General features: G+C 42.7%; 1 protein-coding gene across 1 annotated transcript; it reads left to right on the top strand.

Moving 5' to 3' along the window:
* Positions 1-1430: 1430 nt before the first annotated feature.
* On the top strand, positions 1431-13851 carry aprt (adenine phosphoribosyltransferase). The gene is made up of 6 exons (XM_061745348.1): positions 1431-1575; positions 2262-2448; positions 9690-9793; positions 12274-12407; positions 12473-12551; positions 12682-13851. Exons 2-6 carry the CDS (start codon positions 2366-2368, stop codon positions 12819-12821), a joined length of 540 nt encoding a protein of 179 aa, XP_061601332.1. The 5' UTR covers positions 1431-1575; positions 2262-2365; the 3' UTR covers positions 12822-13851.
* Positions 13852-22657: the final 8806 nt, after the last annotated feature.

The following is a 22657-nucleotide window of genomic DNA, read 5'->3' as shown; positions in this document are numbered from 1 at the left end:
CTGACCAATCAGCTCTCCTGGAAAATGGCATGCCCTTTCGAAGAGAATCCAGTGGAGCTCGGTGCGCGGATCGTGAGAGGATCCCTCCGATCTTCTTCTTGTCATTTTTTTTTCTGTTTGCTGCAAGTAATGTCAATGCTATTTCATTGTGCTTTTGTATACTGATATCATCCTAAAACAGAGAGTGATAGAAACACTAAAGCCTTGTACTTGTTGTACTTCTAAGATATGAAAGTGAGCCTACTTACCGCTTTGAATTATGTTTTTATATTTATTTTTTATTTGCTCCCATGTGCGTTTCACTCCGCTGGGGTTGCAGCTGAAGGAATGAGGCTACAATTGTCATACACGCCATACGAATACATCTAAGCAACACATGCATTTAACAGAATTAGACAACTGTAATTATAGTCAGATCTACTTATGCCCTAATGATGGGGCAGTGATGTTTATATCCCTATGAACTTACGCATTTATACAGTCAGCGATCTTTTGCCAGCTGTCTTTCCTGCATTTTGCAGCTGCAACTGTGTTGATCTTTGCCTGTATTATATGCCTATACTCATCATATTTCCGTAAAATTATTGTTTGCTCTTCGCTACTGAAATAAGCGGCTCTGACAGCGGATTGGTCATGCGCTGAAAACACTGCCCCTTTTATGTGCACGCGCTCATATCCAGATTGGAGAAACCTGGGTTGATATACCGAGTTGATAACCACCGTCGTGTGACCGCTTAGCGTGATTGCAATTGTCCGGGTTAGTGAATCTGGATAAGGAAAAGATATCCTGGGTATGTTGAACTTGCTTCGTAGTACAGGCCCCTGGTCGTTCCTTATCTCTGTCTAGAATGATCCCTTTTTAATTCTCTCCTCAGCCACCAGGTTTATGAACATCTGCACCTCAGAGTTGGATCATGAAACAGACTTTTGTGCTGGCATTGCCTGTTGAATAAAATGAACAAGAATCCGTCAGTCTCTTTCTCTGATTTCCTCCTCCTGACTCAGACGTCTGACTCCAACCCCCCGACCAATCGGTGGCCTGTAGTGTGATGTCAGATACAGCCGACTCAGCAGCTAAGAACCTCGACAGAATAGTTACAGAAAAGTATCTACTCTGCACGACGAGTCGGGCTGAGTAGATACTAGTGGAAAAGCGCCATTAGTCTCGGATTTGGAGGTGCTAAATTCTTACGCCACCTGAGCCCGGTGCATCTTTACATGACCAGAGAAGAGAGAGACGTTGCAGACGCAGCGTCAGCGAGCCGTCAGATGATGATCCTTATCATTATCTGAGGGAATTTTACACATCGTCTCCCAAAGAGTCTGACGGTAAAAATCTCACCTTTCTGTGCAAATGATGTCCACCTGCGCTGAGAAAACAAGTCCGAGCTTCTGCCCCGTCAACTTCAAATTTGAAACGTCATGTGGAGTTAAAGCGTCCGTCCAGTGTGAGAAAATATCTGCAAGTCCTTGACAATCAAACAAAGTGATCAGGAAAGAGCAAGAAGACCCAACATCCCCAAACGACCCCAGTCCCACTGCTGCTCCTTCAGGGGGAGGATTTACCTGCAACAGGTAGAAACACTGATAATGGACTACATTGTTGGAGATTTACAGCCTCTGAGTAAAGTTCAAAAGCCACTAGGACAATAATGATTGTACAGTGAACAGTTTTAGGATAGGGGGGCGTTTCATTCGTACTTCTCACCTAAAAATATTGAAATGAACTGAATTTGAACTAGTTCACAGGGAAAATGGTGAACTATGAACGTAAAGTATTAATTTTTAAACTATGTGAACTGAACTTTGAACTAGTTCAGGGATCAGCAACCCGCGGCTCTAGAGCCACATGCGGCTCTTTAGCGCTACCCTAGTGGCTCCTGGAGCTTTTTCAAAAATGTTTGACCTTTTTTTTCTCCTTTTTTTCTCTTTTTTCCATCTTTTTTTTTCTTTTTTCCTTTTTTTTCTTCCTTTTTCCCTTTCCTTTTTAATCTCAACATTTCAACTTTTTTCACGAAATTTCGACTTTTTTCTCGACATTTTGACTTTTTTCTCAAGATTGTACTTCAACATTAATCTTGGCATTTCGACTTTTTTCTCGATATTTCGACTTTTTTTCTCGAGGTGCATAATGAAAAAAAAATCTTCAATATGGCTCTTTCAACATTTTGGGTTGGAGACCCCTGAACTATGAAGTATGAACTTGCACAACTGCTCCAGCGTCCGTGATGAAGGCCTGCTGTGCTGTGTTCTCCTTCCAGTCCGGCAGGGGGCGGTAAAGGTGCTGTCCCGCCCCCGCAGCAGCGGCAGCAGCGGGACCATAGATCCATGAGCGGGACGCGGAGATCAGACAGAACAGGACAGGATGTCGGCAGAGTTCAAACTGCAGCTGCTGCAGAGGCACGTCCGAGCCTACCCGGACTTCCCCAAGAAAGGAGTCCTGTTCAGGTGAGCTGTGCCGGGTCGAGCCCGCAGCGGGAGCTCCGGAGAGACGGGTTTTGGTGTGGTTGTATAACCGCCCGGGGGTGATGTTGGCCGGGGCGCACACGCGTCCCCGGGGGCAGGACCTGCAGGGTGTGGGAAGATGAGGCGGGGTTTACATCACTGATCCCAGACCAGTGAGAACACTACGCTCACTGCTGCTGGATAAACTGTATTTCGTCCTCAAATTAAAATAGACCCATATACCTATATGTAATTAATTACATGGGTATGGTGGAAAAGAATAAAAATACATTTGTGCTGTCATTTTTTGTCTTTTTACGGAAGAGTATTTGGGCCAGGGAGGAGAAAAAATATCAGAATCAGAAAAAAGTTTATTGCCAAGCAAATACATAATGAAAAGAGTGAAAATGTACAACATGAGGTTTTTAAAGTGCCGGTGCCAAAAAGTGATTCCATGCCAGAGTGTGATTTCTGGCCGCGGGAGCGCGCACAGCTGCCCGTTGAGCGATAGCGCTTAAACGTCAGATTTTCAGATTATGAAGCTCAAGAATGAGATCAAGTCATATTTAGGCAGAAACAACTTTTCATTAACTGTATTTGGCCTTCAATCAATTTTTGGCAGGTGCAAATGCCTATTTTGTGTTGTAATGGTCCTTTTAAAAGAGTTAAAAGCAATCCTGTGAGCTCTAGTGTGTGTATTATGAAGGCAGTCCGTGGTGGACGGGGGAGTGGGGGGAGCGGGGCCTTGTTAACGAGGACAGCTGCAGACGGGAAAAAAAACTGTTTTTGTGGTTTTGTGGTTCCCTATGTGAGGTTTTAGTCCTGATGGACCGCAGCCTCCTGCCAGAGGGAAGAGTCTGGAACAGTTTGTGTCTGGGGTGAGAGGGGTCTGTTGCAATCTTTCCTGCACACTTCAGGGTCCTGGAGGCTGCAGGTCCTGGAGAGATGGGAGGTTGCAACCAATCACCTTCTCTGCAGAGCGGATGATACGCTGCAGCTGCTCCTGTCCTTTACAGTGGGAGCAGCGTACCAGATGGTGATGGAGGAGGTGATGGCCGTGTAAAACTGCACCATCATTTTCTTTGGCAGGTTGAAGTTCTTCAGCTGCCGCAGGAAGAACATCCTCTGCTGAGCTTTTTTAGTGAGGGAGGTGATGTTCAGGTCCCAATTGAGGTCCCCAGGAAGCAGTAAGATTCCACTGTACTTATTTGAGGGGAAGATTTTTTTTTCATTGTGCACTTTGAGAAAAAAGTCGAAATGTTGAGATTAATGTTGAAATACAATTTCAAGAATAGTTGAAATTTCGCCTTTTTTCTCAACATTTCGACTTTTTTCTCGAAATTGTACTTCAACATTAATCTCGACATTTCGACTTTTTTCTCGAAGTGCATAATGGAGAAAAAAAAATCTTCCTCCTCTAAAATTTTATTTTTCTCCTGCCTGGCCCTTATACTCTTCCGTACTTTTTTGATGACCTTTCTGCCTATTTTTTCTTTTTTTTTTAAGTGACGTTTTTGATCAGCATTGACTTTTGGCTTACTTTCAAAGGTTTTCACACCATGTGACTAATAGAAATAATAATTAAATATCCTCAAATCCCTGAAAACAGCAGCTTGTGCAGGCCAGGTGTTTCTCCATCTGGCAGTGGTCTGGCCGGCCTGATCTGTCATGTCCCAAAACTACTCCTGAGTACCACTGTTGGACCTGCTGTTCCCACCCCGAAGGAGATTTTTTGCTCAAAAGTTGCAGATTAGTCATGATCTTACGGTTAATACCACACAATAACAATCCCATCAATAATATAATATAGCAAGTGGTATGTTTTCATTGATGATGAGTTTATAAAATCGAAAAATTCTGTGTTTTAGAATGAGGTGTACTTTACCTTTTGAGTAGTACAACGTGTAGAGTCACTTAGTAACTGTTTAAAATGAGCTAAATCAATATCAATACCCAATAATGATGGACTGGCAACCTGTGCGGGGTGGACCCTGACTTTCACCCGTAGCGGACTGGGATCAGGTCCAGCAGAACCCCTTTAACGCCAACCTAGAATAAGCAGATAGAAGAAGTAACCAAATGCAATATAAAGAGACGTCTTTGTCTCTTGTAGTGCAACAATTCAACTGGAGTCACATGCTTGTGTCGTACTATGGCTATTCATGGGTTTCAGTCACGTGACATTTTTTGTTGTCAGCGCCATCTTGAGGACCGACCGAGGACCTTTCCGTCGCGCAGCCAATATGACGTCTCACCTAATAACTCACTTAACTCCCGAAGAACAGCAACGGTATCTACAGAAAATTGACACTTTAGGTTTCGATCCGTATCTAATATCTAATCAATTACTGACTCCACTCCAGTCTGCCAAAAACCTGCCAGATTTGTCGTTTGCGGACATATAGGCCTATCTACCTGGTCCACAATCCTTCTCCATACACCGGCAAAGCTCTCAAAGCTTTTAAAGTACCAAAGCTTACCGCTACTTCACATCATGATGGGTTAAAGATGCCAAACTTCATCATGTGGAGGCCAAAAAAATGTTGGTGGTAACAGGAAAGGTAAGTGACAGTCTGGTGATGAATAGCATTGAATTGCCTGCACAGGATACGTTTATGTAATGAAAAGTAAGAAGGCAGTTCACTTTTTCAGTAACGTTACTACTCTAGAAAGTAAAAGCATATCGTCATGTCACCATAAAACTTTATTAAAACATAAAATATAAAATATGATTTATTATATTATTAATGCAAATGTTCATCTTGCGCTCCCGATCTCCTGCGCAGTGCGTCCCGTGACGTCTCCATCACCAAGCGGCTCTCCCAAATCCAACTCAGCCTGGATCTCGTGTCCTCTGCTTTTTTCCCACATCTCAGTAATGATCTGACATGCTGACATGCTGGCTGCATTTAACACCACGAACACGCCGCTCATTCCACGCTGTTCGCTGTTTGATTGCGTCACCACACGCAGTTATTAATTGTCCCCCCCCCCCCCCACTTACAGGACCTTTTCTCTCCCTCCCGTCCGATGTTCTGGGACCTATATAATAATAGGATATTATTTATTTCTGCCACTTTATTGTGGTTTTTGTGGTGAAATGAGGAGGAATCATAGATAACTTTTCATTTCAACTAACTGGATCAGCCGTTCCTCATCATGACTGTTTCCTACAGCGCTTTCAACCGGCTTTCAACACGAGTGAAAGGAAGAAAATAAAAGAACATTTAAACATCACAATATCCCACGGCCCACTTAAAGCACGGGTAAAATGTCAATCCCGTTTTTTTAGACTTATTATTGTCGCATCCCACGGCACAACAGATAGACGGCATGTTGCAAGTCGGTCCTAAAGATGGCGCTGCGAGTACTGTGTGACGTCACATGAAATCTATGAATTAAAACAATTCATAAATGAAAATCATGTTTCTCCATATTGTAGTGTCCAGACGGACGTGTTGAAAGGGTGGGTGTGTTATGAACTGCTGAGGTTTGGACTGGCTGGGTCACATGGTCGAGAGGCTCTCAAAACAATTCATAGCTGCGTCCGAAATCCCATCCTTCCACCCTAATGACTAGCAAAAACAGTATGTGAGATTTTTTAGTGCGTCCGAAACATTAGTACGTACTATCCATACTCATTCATTAAATATGCCATTGAATAAGGCTTTTATTCAGTCTCACTCTCACAAAGGTGAAAACACCCTTTACAGTGCACTGGAAACTGCAACAAATTCAAATCTTAAGCCTGGTAAATAAACAAGAAATAAATCCAAAAATAAAAATAAAATTAGGTTTTTGTGGCTATTTGCAATAAACTGAATAACGGAACCTTGGCTATTAACCACATTAATCTAACCGGGGCATTGTCATTTAGCATTGTGCAAAAAAAGAATTGCATCAACTTTGCCGGGGTTTAGTCTGTTTGGCCTGGACTCGAGCACCCGGCCGGCTGAGCTGAAGGTGCGCTCGCTCGATGCACTTGTTGCAGGGATGCAGAGAATCATTCTGGCCACCTTGCCAAGCAGAGGGAAGACCTGTGACTGAGACTCCCAGAAACTTAAAAGGTAATTCCCATCCCACAATAGCTGGCTGTCAATGTAGCGCTGCACCTCGTCTTTCTGGTCATCTTCTTCACCATTGTCCTCCCACTCGCTGAACGCAGCCAGTTTTCTTTTGGCTCTTTCGGCGTCCTCAACTAAAATAAAATGGAAAAATATAGTTTTACTATTTCGATTTAGCCTTCATTATTACACCAAAGCGAATTGCTGTTAAATCAACCATTGTAATAGACTAAGCTGTCATAAGATGTAGCCTATTATTTAATAAATCTTATAACAGCGTTGTCCCAGCTGTTCTTGGTAAGACGTGAGTCCCGCAGGCAGCATCAGCTCGACTCGCCAAAAACCTGCGACTTCAAAAAAAATTATTTAACTTATTTTACCACACAAAACATGATCTAAAATTACTTTTTAAACTGAACAAAATAATACTATAACGAAAAAAACGTTTTAGGTAACCAATTAACTTAAACAGCGGTCACAAAACTTTTTTGACTACTGCCTCTTTCCAACAGGTATCAAAACAACTCAGTCTCTACCCAAACAATATTATAAAACAATATGCAGAATAATCAACAATAATCGCCCTTTGAAATGCAATAACAATAAACAATTATGATATTATTGGAACGGCTGCAACAAGCATATTGTTTATTATTATTACAGCTATATTTTTATGAATACTTTCTTACCTCTAACCGTGGCTGGCTCAGGCTCCCCCGCTGGGAGTGGTGTTTGCGATCTGTCAAATTCCCTGGCCAGTCGTCTGGCCTGGTCGTAGACAGCGTTTCTCTCTTCAACTGGAAACATCTTGAGGGACTTGAAACGTGGACAAAGAAACGTCCCAAGCTTGTGGGCGAAGACGATGGACAGTTCCTCATTTAAGAGCGGCATTGTCCGTGCTCGAACATAAACCATGTACTCCGGGTCACCGTACTGTGGCTCGCAGTGTTTCTTCAGTTTATAAAACCAAAGCACCACTAGTTGAATGGTTGGATACTTGTCACCTTCCAGCTCTTCATTCGCAGTTTTAAAAGGCAACAAGAACTCAGTGATCGTGTTCAACACGTCTAGCTGAATGCCATCCAGTCTGTCGAGCTGATCTTTCTCTTCCATGGCCTGTTGGCTCACGGTACTGTTTGCTGACTGATTGGATCATTGCTACTTTACTGTTCCACCATGTTTCACATTCCTGTATCACAGCGTGCGGGAGGTGAGCAACGGTACCAGATTTCTTTAGGTAAGTCACAAGGCTTTTGCACTTGTCAATTACATGACTCACTTCTTGCATGTATGCTGATGTGTTCTCTTTGACATCAAATGTGTGCTTGAGGATGATGTTGATGACATGTGCTGTGCATGGCATCCACTTGTGGCTGCGGAGCGCAGCTTTAATGTTGGCTCCCTGGTCACTAACGAACATGACTTTTGGTAAACGATCAGCTTCAATCCCAAAGTCATGCAGCTCCTTGATTAGTTGCTCGTGAAGGTTGTAAGCTGTCTTTTTGAGAGTAGAGTCAAATTCAGCTGTCGTTATGATGTGACTCTTCAATTTCCAGTCTTCAGTGATGAAGTGACCAGTAAATGCTGTGTATGCCCGTTTGTTGTAATCGTCAGTCCACATGTCAGTGGTGATTGCAATGCCACAGTCCAGACCTTTGTTCATCTCTTTTGCAAGGATTTCTTTTTTTTCTGCCGCCGTTGCTTTGGCTCTGTCGCAGACGGTTTGCCTGTGAGGGAGTACGCTGCTGACGTCCACACAGCCATGACGTGCACCTACGTTAATAAGAGACTGGGCCAGCGCACAAAATCCATCGCCTGAAACTATATCAAAGGGCCGGAGATCTTGACAACACAATTTAACACAGGCTTTGGTAAATGTTTGACTCGCCATGTGTTTCAATAAATTAGTATAATAGTACAACATACAGTACATGTTTTGTATCCCTCTTACTTCTCTTTTCTTTTTTTTTGACTGCTATATTATGCTGAAGAGACTCCGAGGCGTGAGCAATATTTTTGTTTTCCTCGTGAGATTATTTTTTTCCTCTGCATCTACAAAATAAGAGTTAATATTTTTTCCTCAACAAACTAGTTTTATCTGAAGATTGGGGTTAATTGCACCGCAGAGAGCTGGCCAGCAACTGCGTTTAGCTGGAGAAGTGGGGAATAAAACCCGTATGAATGATCCGACTTGGTCTGTGTGAGTGTTTGTGGTACTGTGTGGAAGGTGTTTGGTCGTTACAGCCGCGATCCAAGCGAGCCGACGACTCTTTCACTCTTTTACTCTGTTATATCAGATACTTGGTCTCCGTGGTTCTGCCTCCAATCAGGAAAGCGGTGAAAAGTTAAACCATTAGCGATCTTTTCCCCACGTCTGTTGTGTGGAGCTGCTGCAGCTACAACACAGCAACGGGTTACCAGCTTCTGCGGAGCTCTGAGCTCCAAGCCCCGCCCATTTTCGTCTCGACGGCGAATCGGGAAGGAGGGGGAAGTGACGTATGCCGTAAAGCAGTCAAAGCCTTAAAAATGTGTAGTTTTTTAGTGTGGCAGGGTTCCTACCATGCTCCTCAAAGTTACATAGTGCCAGTGAAGGCGATTCAGACCCCTCAGACCATGACAGAGGTTCATTAAACCTGTTGGAAGTTGATGTACCATCACAATGACTCTGGAAATATGATATTAAGGTGGAAAAGTTACATAGTGCCGCTTTAAGGAATGAGGTAATCATACCACTCTGAGACGTCTTAGATCCTCCTGCACAAACATGTCTTGTCATGCTGGATGTACCCGTCTTGTGGCTCTCGTGTTTATACAGCTTATCACATGAATTGCACTTCACGTAACCAATGCAGCTGCCGTCTGATGCACTAACTACCTCACAGAAATGATCTCAGTTTATATTCTCCTGTCCGTATTTTTTTCCTCACCGTTTCATCCATCTTGATTTGTTTTTCCCGCTGCCGCTGTTTGCGCTTTCGTGACGTCAGGTCGCAGGTTACGTGCTTGCGAGGGATGACCCGCCTCACCCGCCCCGCCCATGAAGTGAACATTTCTTGACCCAACCCGCCCCGCGGGCAACCCGCGGGAGCCGCGGGTTATGGGTCGACCCGCGCATCACTAGCTCCCGTACATGGTGGATTGGATGTTTCTTAACATGTAACATGATGTGTTGATGTGCAGAGATATCTGTCCCATCCTGAAAGAGCCAGCAGCTCTGACCGCTGCCATCGACCTGTTTGAAGAACATGTGAGGAAGAAGCACCCGCAGGTGGAACTGATCGTGGGTAAGAACTCCAACCCAGCTGCACCAGGAGCTGATCACACCATCAATCAGTCACTTGTCTTGTTTGTTTTGTTTGTTTTATTGTTTGCACTCGTAAAAAGGAACATTACACCGAGGAAAAAAGTTAAGAAAAGATGTGCAGGAGACGTTATTAAAAACCCGAAGGGCTTATAAGCCCATATAAGCACAATACATAGGCCTTTACAGTAGGGGTGGGCGGTACACCGGTGTCATAGTCATCACCGGTGTGACACTGCGCCACGACATGGATTTTGCAATACTGTCAATACCGTAATAAATCAATTATAAAATAATAAGCCTAAATAAGGCATTAAAAACGTCGGTGATATGCAAGGTTTGCTGCCGTGTTGTGGCAGCAAGAGGTGGAAACACAAGCAACCTGTTTCATCACTTAAAAAACACGCAAGCCCGTGAATATGAAGAGGCAACCCGGGCCAAAACGAGCGCAAGTGCGACCAGCAGCTGCAGCTGGTCCCGCTGCTCCGCTGAGCAGCACCAGCGGAGCAGCGGTCCCAAGACTAAACAGCTTTCACTGCAGGTTTACTGCTGCTACCACCTTACGACAAGAGTAGTAAGAAATGACAGGGCTTAAAGTATGCCGGCACTCAGAGGTGGCAAATCCGGCTTCAGAAAGTAAAAGTCCTGCCATATATTTGTTCTGTCCATTCACTAAAACCAGGTGAGTTCACTAATTAGCTCATCTACCTGGCTGAAGAGCTGTGCTGATTAGAATCAGCTGGTTGAGTGAACGGACAGAACAAATACATGGTAGGACTTTTACTTTCTGAAGCCGGATTTGCCACCTCTGCCGGCACTGTGCCGGATCTCCGGCGTACGGAGTTTTTTTTCTCGGCGTGCGAGTTTGACTGCTTTAAAAAAAAAAAAAAAAAAAAAAAAAAAAAAAAGGTTTGAGAGAAAAAAAAAGTTTGAGTCAACCGAGTTCGTCTACCAATGGAATGAGAGGAAAGCAGCTCTGGCTCAACCAAACTAACACTAGCCAATCAGAAGTGGAGCTGGGCGGGTCTTTGACGGCAGCAGGGCGCAGAGCGCTGTTTCAACCTGCTGAAATATGAATCACCGACTTCAAGATGGAGAAAAAATTAATGAATGTCGTTTAAAATAATCTTTTTGCCCAGAAGAAAAAAAGAGTGACAAAAAAATACCCATAACCATGTTCTTCTCTCGAAAAAACACACCTGTATTGCGGGCTTTAGAAGAAAAAGACGCTACAGCGCGAGTCGGGATGCAGCAGCATCAGAAGAGCAGTGAAATACGTGCGAGGCGGTGCTGATCTCCGCAATTTGAAGACTTGTATAATAATTGTAAAAAAAAAAGGGTTGCTACTATGTGAATATCACTTATCACGGGTTCTTTTTGGAACGTAACCCTCTCAAAAAACAAGGGATTACTGTATATGAATACTCATGGCATAAACCTGTCAAGTTTTGGATTTAAAATTAAGGGAAATTTTCCACCACCCGCTGTCCAACCAGCCCAACCGAGGTCCAGTATTACATTTTAAGACAGGTTTACAAAATATTTAAAATATAATATAATAAAAAAAAAAAATAAATAAAAAAATATATATATATATATATATATATATATATATATATATATATATATATATGTATATGTAAGATCTTTAGGTTTTTTGCCAAATAAATATGTTGAGAATGCATAATACTCTCCCATGTCTCTTTCTGATAAGGATACTACCATTTACTTATTATATTATAAAAATATTAACCTTATTCACATAAAGGGACAGGACAGGCTACTCCTCCCAAAACGTACCAAAAAATACCGTGATATTATACCGTCACCGTTCAAAAGATGAAAAATACTGTGATATTAATTTTAGGTCATATCGCCCACCCCTACTTTACAGTATAACTGATAACTCAGTTATACGATACTTCAGAATACAATTAAATAGCTTAGAAATATATTTGAATAGTGGTGAATGAAAAACAGATATATTACAAATGTATACACTTTTTTTCAGCTCTCTTTTGAATGCAGATAATGTTGAGCCTGTTCCACTTAGATGTTTTAAACTGTTCCACAGCACAACACCTTGATACATAAATGAACATTTAGCAACTGCGGTTCTACAGAAGGGGATGTGTAAATCATTCCTTCTTCTTGTGGGGTATGAATGATAATAAGAATTAAACTCAAAATAATTATGAAACTGTCTGGGTAAAGTTAACAGAGAGCATAAGACTTTACATCAGGATTCCTGTTTGATACTTTTTCATATCGTAGATTGTTAGTATTTGTAATGTTTCAGACAGAGGTGTGGATGGTGTTAAACGTGGAGAGTTAGTAACAATTCTTACAAAAGATTTTTGGAGTCTATGAATAGGTTGTAAAAAAAAGAAGGATAAGTGCTAGCCCAAATTAAATAACAATAAGACAATAAGTCTTTGCTGCTTCCCCTCCCATCTTTTCCAGGTTTAGATGCCCGGGGCTTCCTGTTTGGACCGCTGCTTGCTCAGAGACTCGGTGTCGGCTTCGTCCTGGTCAGGAAGAAAGGAAAGCTGCCTGGAGCCACCGTGTCTGTGTCATACGACCTGGAATACGGGAAGGTAAACGGCTCCTGGTTTGTGTCTCCTTCTTTCTAAGTCTCCTGGTTAACTGGTTGTGGTTTCAGGCAGAAATGGAGATCCAGGAGGATGCGGTGTCCGAGGGGCAGAAGGTTCTGATCATCGATGATCTTCTCGCTACTGGAGGTGAGAATCCCTGCAGAGCTTGGTGTTCATAGTAGAGCTGCATTTCTGACCATTACCACCCGCAACGTGTGTGTTCCACTCCCGCCCGCATCCGCAACACTCTGAGAATTCATCTGCCTGCTGTCTGCAGGGACGCTGCATGCTGCCTGCCAGCTGATGAGGACGCGGGCCGCCGAGGTTCTGGGCTGCATGGTTCTGATCGAGCTCACAGACCTGAACGGTGCTGCCAGACTGGGACCTCACAGCGTTTTCTCTCTGCTCCAGTACTGACGGCAGCGCTGGGAACACCCCGGGGTGCCTTTCCCAGTCCAGGTCCTGGTGGGGACCAGGCCCTGGAGGACTGCTGCCTTTACTCAACAAGAAACCATCAAACCTGATATGTTACTGAACAAGGCTCTGACACCATCAGCTCCCTCTACAGCAGCAGCACGTTTTTATTTTAAATTCAGCCACATGTTTCATGGTCAAATGAAATCACAGTTGGATCAGGTGGTGAAGGGACTAACACACGGGCCACGGTCCACGTCAGTCCAGCAGAAACCATCCTGGAAAGATGTTCTCCACAATCAAGCTGACAAGGTCCAAAAGGGTTCTCAGGAGGAAAAGAGCATTGTGTATTGATGGAAAAACACTGGTAAATACAAAGTTAAATCAATACATTTTTGTTTAAAAAAATACACTTTGTACAATAACCTTTTGTGGTGAAAATAAGCTGCTTATTAAACACTGTATTCCTAATCACATCAAGGCAAATGTTTCTGTTCACTAATTATGTTACGTTCAAATCTAAGTCAGAAAAAATAGTGCTTGTTAGGCTTACTGCAATGTTTCTTTGCATATAGCACGAGTCATGCCCCCAATCCCAAACTCCACCCTAAACCCTCAAACCCTGAGCCCTCACAGACTTTCAGTGACGTCAGCGTCACGTGATCAAGTGAGGGTGTGAGGGCTCCAAATGGTAAAAATAAGAATGGGACAGCACTTAGCAGGAAATACAATATGTATTTCCTTGTTAACATTGTCTTTCTTTCAATCTACCCATACCAGCGCATCCAGTATGCCAGGATCAATCACCGAGTAATTTCTTTTTTGTAAGCGTGTAAACTGATGGTATCCTGAGTTAAATATTCCATCTGTGTTATGACCATCTAATATTACTTTCCATTTTTCAGCATGATGTCATTTCATTTTTGTAAGAGAGCGTATAAATTGATGGTAACCTGAGCTAAATATTTCAGTTATATCATTACTATTTACTGCAACGTTTTTGTTCAACATAAATAAATGAATAACCAAATAACTGCCTGAATTGTTTGTGTTGGATCTAAAACTATCTTGCTAGTATTTACATGTATGCATTTCTGTTAACATAGGGAATCTTAATTCAAACACTGTACTCAGATTAAAGAAAAGCAAGTCTTGTTTATTCAACACCAGGTCAACTGAGGATTTGTCTAATATAAAATGAAAACAAAAGAAATTGAACCTCAAATTATGAATGAAAAAATGATGAAGAAAACAACATTTTGTCCTCCATCTTCCCACAAATGTCAATTAACTTAGATAACTGGTCATCCCTCTTCCTTTCCCTCTCCTCCTCCTTTTCATCCAGCTCCCTCAGCCTCTTTTCCTGTCTTTAGTCTTGAAAAAAGTCCAAAACTTAATTTGTCCTTTTTTTGGTTTTCTTCCCTCCGTTTGAATGAATGAATGAGTGAATGAAAAACTTGCACTTGAAAAACTTTATTTCAAACATGCTCACAAAGAAAAGAAAAATGAAATATATATATATATATATATATATATATATAAAGAACGATGGTTAAATAATGTTTGTTGGTCGCTCCTTGTTTGTAAAGGAAATAATAGGGCCGTTGAAAAATCATCACGGGACAACAGTTTCTGAATTTAAATCACCAGTGGGCTATGTATTTATATTTACAGGTGAACTTTCTTCTCACAGTCGCACATGGTTCCTTTTCCTCCGCCCCCTGTTTTGTTTACATTCTCCCTGGTAACCTCCTTTTTTATTTTATTTATTTTTCTTTTTTTTATTTTGCCTTTATTTAACCAGGTCGGTCCCGTTGAGACACATAACCTCTTTTCCAAGGGAACCCTGGCCAAGACAGCAGCATAAAAGAAATTACAATTACAGACACACAAGTCCCACAACAAAAATTACAACAATTACAAGGCATAAAAATCACAACACACAGATAAAATACATTTCAAGGAGGAAGCAACAGGGCTAAGGCTCTGGATTCACATTAAAAACAGAAACAAGTACGATATGAAGCTGCTCCAATTTCTCTCACACAAGTTTTCAGAGCTCCAAGATTGATGAGCTCCTTTAGCTTTAGAGTTTTTTGCAGTGCATTCCAGGCAACAGGTGCAGCGTACTTAAAGCAGTGCTTACCAAGTTCTGAGTTAACTTTAGGCACATGTAGTAAATAAAACTCGTTGGAACGTAGGTGGTAGTTGCTCTGGGATTTGGAGAAATAGTTACATAAATAGTGGGGGAGCAGGCCCAGGATAGCTTTGTAAATAAAAATATGCCTATGAATAAGGCGCCGTGCTGCTAATGATGGCCATTCAACTCGGGCATATAGAGTGAGTAAGGGCTTTACATCCAGTAACAAACCTTAAGGCACCATGATACACGGTGTCCAGTGAGTGTAGGCAATTTGCAGGGGCATACATATAAAGGAGATCGCCATAATCAAGTACAGGGAGGAAAGTGGCAGCAACCAGCTTTTTCCTGGTAGAAAAAGAAAAAAAGGATCTGTGACGGAAAAAGAATCCCAGTTTCAGTCGTAATTTTTTTACCAGGTTTTCTACATGTGGTTTAAAAGAAAGCCGATCATCGATTTAAAATGCAGAGATACTTGTAACAGGTCACAAGTTCAATCTCACAACCTTGTAAGGACAAAATGCTGGGGGGAGACACAGTTACTTTCCTGCCATTGGAAAATATCATCAATTTGGTTTTAGCAGCGTTTGGGACAAGTCTTAGTTCAATGAGCTGACTTTCCATGAGGTTAAAAGCAGTCTGTAAGTTGCCCAGAGCCTCGGCAAAAGTAGAGCCACAACAATATATAACGGTGTCATCAGCATAAAAATGAAATTTGGCATGTTTCTGCCCAGTGTATTTACATAAATAACAAACAAAATGGGTCCCAGAACTGAGCCCTGAGGCACACCGGTGGTAACATTTAACAGTGTGGATGAGGTGCCTTCGAAGTGAACACATTGTTTTCTATTAGACAAATAATTATCAAACCAACCAAGGGCCTGCTCAGATAAACCTATATCAAGCAGTCGTTGCTTCAGAATAGAATGATCGACTGTGTCGAAGGCCTTGGAGAGGTCAACAAAAAGAGCTGTACAAACTTTCTTATGGTCCAGCCAGTCTATTATGTCATTGGTGAGTTTGAGAGTGGCTGTAGTTGTGCTGTGTTGTTTCCTGAAACCAGATTGATATGGAGAGAGAATATTGTGAATATGAAGGAAATACTTTAACTGATCGTTTACTAGACCTTCAGCTTTTATGTCACAACGCAATGAACTGTGGGTAATTCCCTTTCCCAAAGTGTGCGGGGATGCTGACTTACGGGAAGGGGGCAGTAAGGGCTCTAATGTCTGCCGGGAGCCCTCGAGCACTTAACGACTTTAGGAATGGGACAGCCCTGAACCCTTAACGACTTTAGGAATGGGACAGCCCTGAACCCTTAACGACTTTAGGAATGGGACAGCCCTGAACCCTTAACGACTTTAGGAATGGGACAGCCCTAAGCCCTTATGCAAGGTGCGGGAGCGCACACGTAAGTCTGCGAGTCTGTGAGGGTGCGGATTGGGATTGGGGGATGCTCTGCAAAGTACGGATGAGAGGAAAACACGTTAGTCTAACATCTGTTTCTTTCCTTTAAGAGGCGAGGTGAGGCAAGGAACTGTTAGGTTGATTATTATATTGTATATTATATTTATTATTCAGTGTCTAGGCCAGACGTGGGGAGCACAGAAGCTGAACACAGCTTCTCCATGTCTGTTTCTGACTCTGGGAACTGATAAAAAACAAGATCCAGATGACCTGAGGGGCCTGGGAGGTTCTTTACATTACATGACATGGTACTGAGCAGACGCTTTTATCCAAACAGCTGATTTAGAACCAGGAAGAGCAGCTTCTAAAAAGAAAAAAGGCCATTACCGGTACACTGTGTGCAGAAAACAAAATCAGAAATCATAAAACAGGAAACGTGCTCCACAGAGGTGAAAGACAACTAGACAACACAGCTGGGAGCAGGAATGACTGGCATGACCTTCATTCATGACCTCCATCACCTGACCTGGCTACCACAACCAGAGTAGCAGTGAGCAGCAGAGGGGCCAGGGAGGTCTGATCAGGCAGGAATAACCCCCGCCATGTTGGTGCGTCCGAAATACCATACTAAACAGTATATACTCAAAAAGTAAATTATTAATTATTATTAATTATTAATTAAATTCGGCACACTTTGTGTATCAGTAGTATGCATTAATTGGGACGTAGGCTACTACTCAGAACCACACGGTACTTCCTGCCGTTGGGAGGGGGAGTTGTTACCATGTTAACAACTCCACGTCTCTCCAGTGTTAGCGTCGCTCCATTGGCTGCCCGTAAAATTTAGAATCCAATTTAAAATGTTATTACTTGCATATAAAGCCCAAAACGGCTTAACTCCGCAATATGTGCAAGACCTAATAGTGCCTTATGTTCCTGGCAGAGCTCTCCGTTCTGGAGACTTCCGGTGCAGCGCATGGAGTAGGAGCGCACATTTCGAGCTCCTGCTAAAAACTTTTTATCCAACATTTCAAACCCTTATCTATTCGTTTTAACGTCGACTGACTAACTGCAACCACTTTTGGCACTAATACTACTGCAGGAAAAATGTCAAAATCGGGGAGACAACCAAAAAAAGACTCGTCAGCCGAAGGTTCTGCGACTAGCAGTAGCAGCATGGCCGGCATTTCGGAGCTGCTCGAGGAGCACAGGGCGTCTTTGGCCGCCGACTTCAGGTCATCGTTTGCCAGTTTGGACTCTAAGCTGGACAAGATTCAAGTTGAAGTTTCAGGTCATGGTCGGCGCATAACTGATCTGGAGTCTAACGCGGAGGATGTCAGCACACGTTTGCAGCAGCTCGAGGCTACATGCTCCGTGTTGCAGGTTGACAACAAGGAGCTGAGATCTAAACTCTCGGACTTAGAGGGACGCAGCAGAAGACAGAACATCCGCATTGTCGGCTTACCGGAGTCCGCTGAGGGTGCGCGCCCCACCGCCTTTTTCTCCCAGCTCCTCGTGGATGTCATGGGCAACCAGGTCCTCCCTTCGCCCCCGGAGCTGGACAGAGCCCACCGCAGCCTCGCTCCCAAACCTGGCCCTCGGGACAGACCTCGTCCCGTTATCATCCGTTTCCACCGGTTCCAGATGAAGGACTTGGTTATGAGAGAGGCGCGCAAACGAGGCGAGCTGGATTACCACGGTCATAAGCTCCGATTCTACGAGGACTACAGCGCGGATGTCCTGAAGCAGCGGGCTGTTTACAAGGACGTTATGGCTGAACTTTATAAAAGGGGTCTCCGGCCATCCTTACTCTTTCCAGCGAAGCTGCGCATCACGCTCCCGAGCGGCGAGAAGAGGTGGTTAACGTCCGTCACGGAAGCTACAAAGTTCATCCATGGGCTGGAGGAGAGCGCGCCCGCCCCGCCGTGAATACTCATCGGGGCCCGTGAGGTTAGACCTGCTGACGTGATCAATCTTATATTTGTGAGTAAATGACTGGACAATTACTTGGTTTGTCTCCTTTTGGCTTTGGACTGATCTACGTTTTTTTTTTCTTTTTTTTCTGCCCGTCTGTTGATGCTGCTGGCTGAATCAATTTTCATTTTATTTTCATGTTTTATTTTGAAAATCGCGAGCTAGAACAAAATTGAACTTCTTAACAGCCTGAGGTGCTTTTATTTTTTACGCATCTTGTACAGCCTAGTTTGTTGAGGCTATTTAAGTTTAAGGGGCAGTAAGCAATATTGTGGTAGAGAAGTCATGTTCTTGTGATTGACAGTCATTGCTCAGACAGTAGTTTGTGGTGCATTTAGGGTTAGTCGTCCAATTTTTATTATCCTTTTGTTATAGGGTGAACTGTTAAGACTGTAGGGAGTTTAGATAGGAAGTCATTTTGTTGGGATGTATATGATAAGTTCAGAGGGTGTTGTGCTGAATTTGCTATTCAACGCATTATGTGGGTCTGGGGTTTGGGATGGGATGGGACTGTCTAACGGGCGGATAGCTGACAAATTGATGTGTGTTTTATCTTTTTTTTGTTTTACCCCCCGCCCCCTTTTTTTTTTTTTTTTTTTTTTTTTTTTTTTTTTCCTTTCCCCTTTTTTCTCTCCTTTTCCCCTTTTTTTCTTTCTTGGAGCTACTCACTTTATTCTCTCTGCGAGTAATTTAGATGAAGGGACATCTCAATTTTATTAGCTGGAACGTTAAGGGGTTAAACCACCCAGTGAAAAGAAACAAAGTCCTCATGCATCTGAAGCAGCTCAGGGCTGGGGTAGCCTTTCTCCAGGAAACTCACTTGCATGACTCCGATCACTGCCGATTAAGTAAACGCTGGGCAGGACAGTTTTTTCACTCAAATTTCAAGGGTAAGGCCAGAGGAGTGGCTATCCTCATTGGAGGTGACATTCCTTTTGAGCCCTCCAACATTATAGCAGACAAATTCGGTCGTTATATTATCGTTTCAGGTAAACTTCACAATAAGTCAGTGATTTTGGCTAATGTCTATGCGCCTAATGTTGATGATGTACAGTTTTTCAACAGGTTTTTCTCTCAACTTCCTGATTTACATTCTCATTCAATAATTCTCGGAGGGGATTTTAACTGTTACCTGGATCCGGTGTTAGATCGCTCGTCCCCTAAACCTACCACTCTTAGTAAGTCTGCCAGTTATGTCAAGTCATTCCTTGCCGATTTTAGCCTCTCGGACCCCTGGCGGTTCTTATACCCCACAGGAAGAGAATACTCTTTTTTCTCCCATGTTCACCGCACATATACTCGAATTGACTATTTCTTCTTAGACAATAACTTAATCTCGAATCTCAAATCATGTAGCTATGAAGCTATCATTATTTCCGATCACGCTCCCTTGGTTCTTGTACTGGCTTTTCCTGAGGCCGAGTATACAAGGAGACACTGGAGATTAGATCCGCTGTTGCTTATGGACGAGAGCTTTCACACACACATTTCTACACATATTAAAACATTTTTAAACATTAACAAAACACCAGATGTGTCCAATAAAACGGTTTGGGAGGCAATGAAAGCCTATTTAAGAGGAGAAATCATATCATTTGCAGCATATAGAAAGAGGTGTTCAAGGCAGAAACAGACTGACATAGCTAACCGGATTTTAAATATAGATAGACAGTATTCAAATTCACCCTCTCCTGAATTGTACAAGGAACGCTTGAGACTTCAGACGGAATTTAATCTTCTTACTTCTCACTTAGTCGAAAGACAGTTACTTAGGACTAAAAGTTACTTTTATGAACATGGTGAAAAAACAGGCAAACTCCTGGCCAATCAACTGCGTGGGTTGAGAGCGAAGCAACTTATTGCTGGTGTACGGACAGATAAGGGAGGTGTAACTTCCGACCAGAAACTGATCAACGACAAGTTTAGAACCTTTTACTCCAATTTATACACTTCGGATTGCACAACAGATTTAAATGTCATGGAAAACTTTTTTAATAGCCTTGATTTACCATCTCTTTCTCAAGATCAGAAGAATAATCTCGATGCCCCCATTACTCAGGATGAAATTTCAGCTGCAATTTCTTCTATGCAGTCGGGTAAATCACCCGGACCTGATGGGCTTCCTTCAGATTTTTTCAAAAAATTTTCTGTTGAATTGTCCCCTTTTCTATGCTTGGTGCTCTCTGACACCTTTGACTCAGGTGCTCTTCCTCCTTCGTTTAACCAAGCTTGCATTTCACTGTTGCTGAAAAAAGGTAAAGACCCACTAGAATGTGCCTCGTATAGGCCAATATCACTACTTAACACAGATGTAAAGATCCTGGCCAAGGTCTTGGCCCACAGATTGGAAGATATTCTTCCTTCTGTGATATCCCCTGATCAAACCGGATTTATGAAAGGACGCCACTCATTCTACAATATCCGTCGACTATTCAACATTTTATATTCCACAAATCATACAGACCCAGAGTGCCTCGCCTCTATGGATGCCGAGAAGGCGTTTGATAGAGTTGAGTGGAATTACTTATTCACGACACTTGGGAAATTTGGTTTCGGTCCGGCCTTCTCTTCCTGGATTAAAATACTGTACTCGTGTCCTTCTGCTTCTGTTTTAACCAATAGCCACTCCTCAGAATTTTTTAATTTACATCGTGGAACCCGACAGGGGTGCCCACTAAGCCCTCTCCTTTTCGCGCTTGCTATTGAGCCTCTTGCGATCGCCTTGCGTGGCAACAGGAAGATACGAGGGATATGGAGAGCAGGAGTTGAGCACAAGGTCTCGTTGTATGCGGACGACTTACTTTTGTTTGTCTCAAAGCCTGCCTCCTCTCTACAAGAGGCCCTCTCTGTGTTGGAGATTTTTAGTCAGTTTTCAGGATATAAACTCAATTTAAATAAAAGCGAACTATTCCCTATTAATAAGAGAGCCCTCAAACTTAATTTTGCAGATTTCCCATTGAAGGTGGTGAAAGATCACTTCAACTATCTTGGGATATGTGTAACCAGAGACCTTAAAGATTTATTTAAATCAAATTTTCTCACTCTATTAAATCAGGCGGAAAACACTTTATCTAAATGGTCTCCTTTGTCTTTGTCTATGATTGGAAGGATAAATTCAATTAAAATGACGTTGCTTCCAAAGTTTTTGTATCTATTTCAGTGTCTCCCGATTCTCGTCCCAAAATCTTTTTTTACGGCCCTTGACTCTTTATTAACGTCCTATATTTGGAATGGTAAACGCCCACGGTTACGGAAGGCGTTTCTCCAGAGACCTAAGCAGGTGGGGGGAATGGCTCTGCCTAATTTCCAGTATTATTACTGGGCAGCGAATATTCAATGCTTGATGTACTGGATGCATTTCCATCTTGAACCCTCTCGCCCTGCTTGGGTGTCAATGGAGATGTGCGCAAGTAGCCCCGTTTCCTTGCCTGCTCTTTTGGGCGCTGCACTTCCACTTGCTTCAAGTATCCCGAAGGGTAATCCAGTGGTTAGACAATCCTTGCTAATTTGGGCCCAATTTAGGAGAAGTTTTGGACTGCAGTCATTCTCAATTCGAAGTCCAATTGCGGCCAACCATTTATTTGTTCCTTCTATGGTTGATAGCACATTTAAAATCTGGCACAAGAAAGGTTTGAGATGCTTCGAAGACCTTTATTCTGGTAATCATTTTACTTGTTTTTCTCAACTGACAGAAGACTTTGGTATTGCCAAAACCCATTTTTTTAGATTTTTACAAGTTAGGAATTACATACAGGGTGTTACACCTCAGTTCCCTCTGAAGCCTCAAGTCAATCCTCTTGATATTTTTCTCTCTGTCAACCCCACAGCTAAAGGTACCATATCTAACCTATACAACCGTATTTCCAAACTACACTGCTCCTCAATGGCGGTTATAAAAACGACTTGGGAACAAGACTTGAATTACACTTTTACTGATGATATATGGGACTCAGTACTTGATCGGATTCACTCTTCGTCCTTATGTTCCCGACACGCACTTTTGCAATTCAAAGTAGTGCATCGTACCCATATATCAAAAACTAAACTGGCTCGAATGTATCCTGAAGTTGATCCCACTTGTGACAAATGTAAAAATGAACCTGCTTCACTTTATCATATGTATTGGTCGTGTCCCTCTTTAGGTAACTTTTGGACCTCAGTTTTCCAAATAATGTCTGAGACCATTTGTCACCAAATTGAGCCAAATCCTCTGACTGCCATTTTTGGAATTGCTCCAGACTTGGATTTGCCCAAAGCTAAACTCAGGGTTCTGGCTTTTGCTTCCTTATTGGCTCGACGAGGTATCACACTTCAATGG

This window comes from Cololabis saira, chromosome 17, assembly GCF_033807715.1.
Source record: "Cololabis saira isolate AMF1-May2022 chromosome 17, fColSai1.1, whole genome shotgun sequence".
Taxonomy (NCBI): domain Eukaryota; kingdom Metazoa; phylum Chordata; class Actinopteri; order Beloniformes; family Belonidae; genus Cololabis; species Cololabis saira.
Note: the sequence above shows the minus strand (reverse complement) of the source record. Positions and strands in the feature narration are given on the sequence as shown.